Source organism: Barbus barbus (genome assembly GCF_936440315.1).
Source record: "Barbus barbus genome assembly, chromosome: 32".
NCBI classification, from domain to species: domain Eukaryota; kingdom Metazoa; phylum Chordata; class Actinopteri; order Cypriniformes; family Cyprinidae; genus Barbus; species Barbus barbus.
Window position 1 is genome coordinate 20,662,723 of NC_136760.1, and position 10,584 is coordinate 20,673,306.

Consider the following 10,584-nt stretch of genomic DNA (forward strand, 5'->3'; position numbering starts at 1 on the left):
TGCAACTGTCCCTCATGTCAGTTTCTCTGACCCTCATGTTGTTGTCTTGTCACTTTTTGTGTCATAGAAAAATGTATCTTTTGGCACCAGCAATTTTAGCTGAACTGGATGAGATGTTATATTTTATGTAATATTTTGTATATATCTATTAATTATTCCTTGCACACACACGTCTATTTGTTTGCTCTAGGAACCACATTCCGTCTGCTCATTTAGCCATTACTTTAACTCCTGAATCCATTCAGCATTGTAATTCTCAGGAAAATACGTAGCTTACCTTCCAGCAACGTTTAACCTTACATAAATGCATCTAATGACCTGTAGAGGTCAAACCATTGGCAGTCTTTCCGTGATCCCATCTCATTACGAGCCTCTTAAACTAGACACATTTAAACATTATAGTATCATTACGACCAAGATTCTGCGTATTGTTCAAATTTATAGAACCTATTTAGCATTTGCAATGGAATATCTTTTTTTTTTTAGCAGACACCCAAGTGATCTACATTTAAGTTGATTTAATAATGTGCTCGCTTGTTGAGTTGTTCGTATCCGGTCTGTTCAATTTCTTATGATGTAAGCATTTTACATCTTTATATATTGCAGAAAATGAGGCAAACTGCCTTGATCGCTAAATCTATTCCATTTAGATGTGTATCGTGATTAAAATGAGGTCAAACTCATAAGGAAATACAATACAAGGTGTATTTGCTGTTAATACAAGCCTTTTACATCTGATTCTCCTCACTGCTGCTATCGTTGCCTGGATACGAAGCTGCTAGAAAGCAATTGTCCACATCTTTGTCGCAACTCGATATCATGTCACAGGCTACACAACCTTTAGAAATGGGTCCTTAATGGGAAAACATGTAAAAGAGCCTTTTTAAATGGTTAAAAACAATGATCGTTCATGGCATCTTGTTTTGACTGAGTGTTTGCTAAATGAAAGAATAATATCTTGTTGGCCTAGTTAAATTGATCCGCTTTGTCAAAACATTACTGATATCAGTCCATCCAAAGCGTGGCTCTGGAAACATACAATAACACCAAGAGGCTGCTTTTTCTTTTTCTGTACTTTAACACAGGATGTCCAAAACACCCTCATAAAACTCAAAATGAGTCTTAGAATCAATGTCAAGTATTAAAAAAGACCTGGGCCCGTATTCCTAAAGAGTCTAAGAATCCTTTTAGAGAGCTCCTAATTTAGCTTAAAAATTTCTAACTAGGAGTCTTAGCTTAAAAGTGATTCAGGACCAATCTAAGAGCAACTCTGAGGGAGGAAAAGACAAAAACTTTTATCTTAGTGAGGAGGCTATGACAGTCTTTTGAAGACTGTGATTGGTTGGTTGTCCAAGAAGGAAATAAATGAGCGCTTTTAAGAGTAGGGTTTATTATAAGCCTTCACTTTGAAATTACAGGCGTAATATTTCCTGTTTTACCGTACTCTCTCTTGCCCCCCCCCACACATTGTATATGTATATATATTCTTTATTTTTTATTTACCATGCTGTCATACCGTATTTTATAGGAAATGAACAGAGACATAGCCTAATAAGTGCTGTAACAGACCCAAATCATCACTGCTGCATAGTTGCATTTTTCCAGTTGCCAAATATGTTAATGTAGTGATTACGTCCATTTCTGGCGCTATGGCATTTCTGCGCGGTGTCGGAGATGTTAGCATGTCTTAAATAAGATCGGTCACAAACATGATCCCTGCACGATCTAATGTGTAGCGTCTTATTAACTCACTGTCATGCATTGTGTGCAACACATTTCTCCTCCCTCTTCATGTTTAGTCCATTTTCTCCACTGCTAAAGAAACTCTTTAGCCCCTTAAAAGTCCTCATCCGTACTCCTAACAATTTTGGACCTTAAGACCTCTTTCAAGGGTTAAGATGCTTTCTGAATTACTTTTTTTCTTTACTAGGATCTTTTCTTTAATTTTAAGAGGAAACACCCACATTTCTAAGAATTTTGTTACTAGGGGCAACTCTTAGCACTTAGATTTTTCATGAATGCGGGCCCTGATAGGTAGATTGAATAATAATATACTCAGATAGTAATATTAGCTGAAGTAACCTGTTCTTTTTATCTCAAGAAAGCAAGTGGGTCATGGTTACAGACTGGCGTTATTTTTCCTGCATATCAAGGGAAACAGACAGTTCAGGGACACTCTGGAACCCAGACAAAAGAGCGTCTCTGGTCTCCTCTTATTCTTTAAAAGCATGGTCTCAGCCTTAACACTGAGGTTAATCAATGATGGACTTGTTTTTCAACCATTTTTTCTTTGTCAAAGCGCTTTTGAATGAACATTATGTGCAGTGAATATTTTTGTGAATTTGAATAGTGAATTTGATTAAATGGCATAATATATCAGAGAGTTCCTAAAACTTCAAAACACATTTTCAGGATTGAGGGCTTTAATGTAATAATTTAACAAAAAACATTGGAAAACCCAAATTGGTCGTCCATCAATCTGAAGGACAAATCCTCCTTACGGGGATAGTTCAGATAAAAATGGAAAGTATGTCATCATTTACTTGCCCTCGATGTCTTAGTTTTTTCTGTGGAACAAAAAAGTAAATATATTGAACTCTTTTTTTTTTTTTTTTTTCAGTGGGGTCCAAAACACTGCATATTTTAAAATCAAAATATTATTTGCAAATACTTCAAATTAATTATCATGGTACCACTTTATATTAAGTGGCCTTAACTACTATGTACTTACATCAAAAAAATAAGTACTATGTACTCATTGTGTTCATATTATATTGCAAAACACTTTTGCTGCTATTGAGGTGGGATATAAGGTTAGGGACAGGTTTGGTAGGTTTAAGAGTGGGTTAAGGTGTTAAGGATGGGTGAACAGTGTAATTATAAATGTAATTACAGAAATTAATTACAGATGTAAATACATGCAGGTATTTTAAAATATAAGTACAATGTAAACACATGTATGTACATAATTGTATCAAATGATTAATTTAAATGTAAGTACATAGTAGTAGTTGGGTACTTAATATAAAGTGGGACAAAATAGTATATATTTAATTATTTTAAATAAAAAGACCATTACAATAAATAAGATTATTTAACAACTCTTTATAAAATAAAATAATAAATAAGTTGTACCAAGGTACCAAGTGATACAGAAACGGGAGAAAGATGGACAGACGGATGGATTAGAGAAAGATAGAAGACTCTTGGGTTCAAAGGATCAGTGAAGCTGAGGGACAGAAGAAAGAGCTAAACTGATTGCTTGGAGAGCAGGGAAACGTGTCCCACACACCTGGCAGCATGTGACCTCTCAGTGAGTGATGCTCACGTTTTGGCTGAATGCTTCTCTGCGGGGGAGGACGAGGCAGGCTTTGAGTTGCACATGGAGGGTCACCGATGAACTGATTGAAACCATAGAGCAACTCCAGCTCAGCTCAGAGACAGGCAGTTCTCTCCACGTGATGGATGTTCACCCAGACATGTGACAGGCTGCGTACCACTCTGTGTCTCATCAATAAGACAGAAGGGGAGACATGCTTTGGAATAAGCATTTATGATATAATTATCGGCCTTATTTATTCATTTAAATAAATTAATTTACTCAATTTCATGTTGTTCTGTATTACTTTTTCTTCTGCAGATGACAAAGCATTTTGAAGAATGTTATCTGCTTTTGTGTTCTACAGAAAAAAGAAAGCCATATGGGTTTGGAACGACATGAGTGAATTTTCATACGGTCCCTTTAAGAGAACAGCAAATCAATTTTGGGAGAGTGTCTGCAGCTTATCCCAATTATATCTGATTTGCTGAGGCGTAATTTGAGCCTGCTGAAATTGTCTTTCCAGTATCATAGTGTTGATCTAGTGAAATCATTCGCTCTTGGTTACTAGAGCAAGGCCTTTAGAAAACAAAGAGCTGATTGAATTAAAGAGGCATATGATGAGCTACTTTGAGCGTTACTGTGTCCCAAGGCTTAGGCAGTAACGGTTTGTGTTGACCGTGGATGCGTCAGAACACTAAATACTAAAAAACTAAATCCCATGAAAGTTCTAAGAAATTGATATGAAATGTTTTTTTGTTTGTTTTTTTACTCATAGTTGCTTTAAAGGAAACAGCTAAAAATTACAACCCGAATTTCCGGAAATGTTGGGACGTTTTTAAAATTTTAATAAAATGAAAACTATAAGACTTTCAAATCTGAGAAATTTTACAATTTTATGCACAAAATGAGCTCATTTCAAATTTGATGCCTTCTACAGGTCTCAAAATAGTTGGGACGGGGGCCATGTTTACCATGGTGTAGCATCTCCTTTTTAAAACAGTTTGAAGACTTCTGAGCATCGAGGTTATGACTTTCTAGAGTTTTGGTGTTGGAATTTGGTCCCATTCTTGCCTGATATAGGTTTCCAGCTGCTGAAGAGTCTGTGGTCATCTTTGATGTATTTTTTGTTTAATGATGCACCAAATGTTCTCTATAGGTGAAAGAGCTGGACTGCAGGCAGGCTAATTCAGCACCCAGACTCTTCTATTATGAAGCCATGCTGTTGTAATAGAATCAGAATTAGAATTAGCTTTATTGCCAAGTATGTTTGCACATACGAGGAATTTGTTTTAGTGACAGTAGCTCCACAGTGCGACAGAATGACAGCAACAGGACAGGACACAGATAATAAAAAAATAAAAAATTAAAATAAAATAATGGACAAATATACAAAAATGGACAATGTGCCAAATAGCACAAACACAATATACAAAATAGACAATTCAGTATGTACAGGTATGTTAGGTGCAAATTTGAAATGTAATAAGTATGTGTGTAAAATAAAAATAAAAAGTATGATAGTGTTGTGTGTTTCATGTTTATTGTTAAGAGTTCAAGCGTTCATGAGATGGATTGCCTGAGGGAAGAAACTGTTCCTATGTCTGGTCATTCTGGTGCTCAGAGCTCTGTAGCGTCGACCAGACGGCAACGGTTCAACGAGGGAGTGTGCTGGATGTGAGGGGTCCAGAGTGATTTTACCAGCCCTTTTGCTCACTCTGGATAAGTACAGTTCTTGGAGAGTGGGAAGGGTTGTACCAATGATTCGCTCAGCAGTCCGGACTACCCTCTGTAGTCTTCTGAGGTCAGATTTGGTAGCTGAGCTGAACCAGACAGTTATTGAAGTGCAGAGGATGGATTCAATGATGGCAGAGTAATAGCTGCAGTAATGTGGTTTTGCATTGTCCTGCTGAAATAGACGTCGTCTGGAGGGGAGCATATGTTGCTCTAAAACCTTTATATACCTGTCAGCATTCATAGTGCCTTCCAAAACATGCAAGCTGCCCATACCAAATGCACATATGCACCCCCATACCATCAGAGACCTTGGCTTTGGAACTGATCGCTGATCACACGCTGGAAGGTCTCCCTCCTCTTTAGCCCGGAGGACACGGCGTCCGTGATTTCCAACAAGAATGTAAAATTTGGACTCGTCTGACCATAGAACACTTTTCCACTTTGAAACAGTCCATTTTAAATGAGCCTCGGCCCACAGGACACCATGGCGCTTCTGGACCATGTTCACATATGGTTTACTTTCTGCATGATTTAGTTGGCATCTGCGGAGGATTGTGTTTACCGGCAGAGGTTTCTGTTAAAGTGTTCCTGGGCCCATTTAGTAATGTCAATGACAGAATCATCCCGATGAGTGATGCAGTGACGTCTGAGGGCTCGAAGGTCTTCGGCCTTGTCCCTTACGCACAGAGATTTCTCCAGTTTCTGATAAATATTATTTGCATTAGGTCCAATTGATTTACTATTATTTATTTATTTATTATTATTATCATATAATTTTTGTTCTTTTACTGTTCTTCTTTATTTTTCTTATTCTTTCTTAATATTTAAATATTAAATGTTCAAGATACTGAATCAGATCAGTGCCAATGATAAATGGTAAAAAAAAAAAAAAAACTTAGCCAAAATTTCTTCCATACATTTTCCACTTGTTCAAATGTAGATACACAAAATTTGCTGTGAATTCCCATAGCTACTATATTATAGCCAGGGAAATTTGTTTGTAGAAATCTGAGACAGCATGAATTATTCTTTGGCCTTTCCTGTCAAAATGTTGATTGTGTGTGAAATCTAGACAGTGGGATCTGTGTATTCTTTTCATCACCTTTTTTTTTTTTTTTTTTAATAAGATCATATTTCTGACGAGAAACCCATTATAAAGTAATGCCAGCAGATTTAGTCAATTGTACTTCCTGCACATACAGAGGGAGTGTCAAGATCAAGTTCTGTCAGGGATTTGTTACCAAGTATGGCGTTCAAGTTCAAAGTTTATTATAAGCCCAGAGGGCAATTTTTGGTGCAGCATCAAGTTTGTTGACATATCATACAAAACACACAAACAAAACAAACAGCAGACACAACATCCTACAAATTTAAAAGCCTTACAGCAGTGGGAATAAAATAATGTCTATACCGGTTACTTTTAAGTTAAGGCATTCTATAACGTATACCAGAAGGAAGCATTTTAAATTCATGGAACAGTGGATGAGTACAATCTGCAACAATTTTAGCTTTCTGTGAGACAAACTGATCAAATCTATATGATAACCCAGTCTGTTTAACTTGGTTGACAATGCCAGTCAATGAATTTCGATGTTTAACATTTACGTTACCATACCAACAGCGTATAGAGAAGCAGATCACCCATTCAATATAAGATTTATAATACATGGTCATAAGAGTCCTACTGATATTAAAAGTAGAGAGCCTCTGAAGACAGTGTAACCGTTGCTTGCCTTTCAACATGAGTATGCTTCAACATGAGTATCAAAACTGAATTTATTATCAATGATAAGCCCAAGGTACTTGTAACTACTGGCCCATTCCACCATTTGACCTTTTACTCTAGTTGGTTGAGGAGAAGAAGGACTAGATCTAGTCCTAGGTGGCACGTATTAATGAGATTCCAGCCTGTGCCATGTAGAGCCTCCAGTAGTGTCTACTTACGTTTTTTTTTTTGGCCGATATCCATTAATTACAACCTGGCACACATCAGTTCTCAATCCAAAGCTGTGCATCAAAGATAAAAAAGTGCATTTGGGGAAATGTGTATTTGTGTTCTTAAACCAAAATCCAAATCCATTTGATGCTTGTTACACTTTAACTTTACATTTCTTTTTTTACGAAAATAGCTTTTCAGATTATGCAGATATGCTGGGACACTTAACATTTTATGACCCCATTTCATCCAGTTGCCAGGAAATTCTCACGGTCACTGGCCACTCAGGATCAAGAGGATCAGCGAGAAATGTTGCAATGCTGTTTTTTTGGCCTCCGACTTCTCCAGTATCTTGTTTGTTGTCCTCGTGTAGAGTAAGTGTATCTGATTTCTCTGTCCGTTTTTTTTTTCTTTTCGTTCACAGGTTTACCTTTTGGCTGGGATGAGGCGTACACTGCAGATGGAGTGAAGTACTATGTAAAGTAAGTTATGAGACACTTCAAATACATTCGCAAAAATCAGTTCCTTTGTTTCTGGTTTGTTTCACAAAAGTAAATAACAGTTCTCATGTTTTGAAGTTGTTTGTGCAGCATGAGATAAATGGTTTTAGCTACAGTAAACATTCTCAATAGATACATTAAAAAACTGCACTTCTACAACCAAATATTCTGAACAAAATAGAACAAAATTGCAAATATTGCTGTTGTGCGTTGAAACCAGCAGAATCTTCATATTGTTATTGACAAAATGTATGTAACCTCTTGATCTCTAGAGACGAGAAACCAGTCTCCCCTTCCCATGAGCATGTTCTTTTATTTGCATATCTTTCAAAACAACCCAGTTTAATATTGCAGACATCCATCACTCTTTTGAGAGTTTTGAAGTCTCACGCAACACCACTGCCATGAGTCCAGCGTTCTCCATTACACCCACACCAGCACCACAGCATTCACCTGCATGCTTAAAATATCCCATGCACATTTCAGATGTTTGGCGTCAGTAGTAATTCATACTTTTATTCAGCAAGGTCAAAAATTACTAAAAACTTTTCCATTGTTACAAGAAAATCTAATTACTTCTGTTTTTGAACTTTCTATCAATTAAAGAATCCTGATACAAATGTATCATGGTTTCCATGAAAGTATTAAGCAGCACAACTGTTTTTAACATTAATTAAAAAAAATTGCAAATAAGCATATTAAATAATTTCTGAAGGACCATGGGACACTGAGTAACGGTTACAGAAAATTCAGCTTTGCCATCACAGGAAAATTGCATCTTAAAATATATAAAGATGGAAAAGAATTCATTTAAATTGTAGTAATATTTCGCAATATTAGTCTTTTTACTGTATGTTTGAACAAGTAATGCAGTCTTGATGAGTATAAGAGACTTCATTCAAGAAAATTAAACAAAAAATCTCACCAACCCCAAACTTTAAAATATTAGTGTGCATCTTTCTTTTTTTTAAATTCAAAATGTTTCACGTTTGGTGATGTTGTTTAATTTCATTTAATTTAATATTTCTTTTTCCTCTAGTCATGTAACTCAGTCAACATCATGGACTCATCCTGTAATGAGATCTCTGGGTCTGTCAGAACCAGAACCAGAAGCAAGTGACCAAACCCTGAACTCTCCAGAATCCACAGCCTAGACTTATTCAGAAGACTGTGTGCACTCTTTTGCCCCTTTCTGTCCAACTGTTGGGTTAAAAAAAATGAAAAGCAACACAGCAGCATATAAACATCAAGTGATGTGTGCATTATAAAAAAGACAATCAGAAAACAAATTTCATTCATTAAATGAAAATCCATCCACTCTCAGAAAAAGTTATACCAAACTGTCACTGGGGCGATAACCTTTCAAAAGTACTAATATGTACTAGAGCCCTGCACGGGACTGTTTTCTTCATCCCGCTCCCGCAATATGTATGTCCACTCCCGCCCGCACCCGCAAAACTCAGACATTGATTTTGTGTCTTCTCCCGTCCCGCAGGAAAAAAAAAACATATTGTATTGCTATTATTAAAGAGATTCATGTTTGTTTCTTTCCCTGACCTGCATGTATTCTGACGCACTGGTAGGGAAGATGAATATAGCCTGGGCTATCGGGGACATCTAAAACGCTTAGGCTACCGCGCGTTTCTTTAGACTTCAAGTACTTTGATTTTGTTGACAATGACATCATGTCGCTAGGCTACCTCCCGATCCCGCAGTGTTTTTTTTAGCCGCCCATTCCCGCCCGCAGCAAAGTTCAAACCGCCCGCTCCCGTGAGATTTGCGTTGTGTCCCGCGGGACCCGGCGGGTCCCAATCCCAATGCAGCCCTCTAATATGTACCTTTAAGATACTAATATGCACTTTTATATATATGCAATATTTTAGTGGTAAATGGAAAACAGAAAAAAATAAATAAGGTAAATAGGGGTTAGTAAGGTACAATCGTGTACTTTTTAGCTTTTGTACTTTAGGGTAGCGCCCCAGTGACAACTTTGTACCCTTTATTCTGAGAGTGTACATCTGATATTGAAATACGCAGTAAATAAATACTCAAATACTCCAGCTCTTTGATGGGTTAAGATCTCACATTTGAGTTTTTCCCCATTTTTGTGTCTGTCCACTGTTTTTCTGACATTTTAGGCATTTCCCCTCATGTTATACACTAATCTCTTGTTATTTTGTACCTTGAGAAAAACAATGGACAGGCCCAATCTGTTTTCCGACTTTCAGAAAAAGTCAGACATAATTGCACTTTTCAAAGGACATGGCCTCTTTGGTGAAGCAGGAACTTTGGAAGAGTAAATCAGGATGGACTGCTTCTGTGATGTTCATTCAGTTTGACGTGTGTTTGCTGCCACTTTGATCCATTTTCTGAAACTTCTGTTCACAGATTTGTTGAAACAGGAATTTGTTTACTTTTTCAAACTTCCTCGAACCATCTCTACGCTGTGAGAGTGAAACACTTCTTCGGTTCACTATAATGTAATTGTTCTCCATATAAAGACACATTTTTAATTCTGCTGTTATCCTTAGTGGGCGTTCTAGCCATAATGCATAACTGTGAAAGTGTCTTCTCTTGCATGTGCATTTAGTTCTGCGCTTCCAGTAGAAATGTGAGTTTAACATACCCTAAGCCTTATGTGTATAATTTCTTGGAAAATTACATAACATGGCACATTTGCTTTGTTGTGAATTCACTCTGCCTAACAGCATAAAGTTAGCCTGAGAGACCTAGATCATGGAGATAAATGTTTTTCCTGTAATGTGTGAATACTTTTGTGGTTCTATTAAAGATCAACTAATAAAAATCCATCCACATTTTTGCTTTTTGAAAGAATATTAGCTCGATCTGTCTATTTCAGGCTGAGTGTGCACTTCACACCCTAGGTAAGAAATATTGATTTTATTTTATTTTTTCATAGCAGGTACTGTTATGTTATGTTATATTACATAAAAAAGTAGAATGAACTATAAATAGCCAATACACTGGCTACGGAAACTTGTTTCCAACATGGGATAAAAATGAAAAAGGTAATTGCAACAATTTATCTTACAATTTGGACTTGTTTCCTTCCAGTTCTGAGTTTATATCTT

At 36.7% G+C, this 10,584-nt stretch overlaps 1 protein-coding gene across 1 annotated transcript in view; it reads left to right on the top strand.

Annotated features, from left to right (window-relative positions):
- Positions 1-10,319, top strand: part of LOC306852038 (syntaxin-binding protein 4-like) — a 30,174-nt gene extending 19,855 nt beyond the window's left edge. Inside the window, exons 21-22 of the mRNA XM_079388631.1 lie at positions 7,417-7,474; positions 8,532-10,319. Of these exons, the coding sequence (XP_079244757.1) occupies positions 7,417-7,474; positions 8,532-8,646 (173 nt within the window). The 3' untranslated portion in view covers positions 8,647-10,319. The remainder of the gene's footprint in view (positions 1-7,416; positions 7,475-8,531) is intronic.
- The last annotated feature ends 265 nt before the right edge of the window (positions 10,320-10,584 follow it).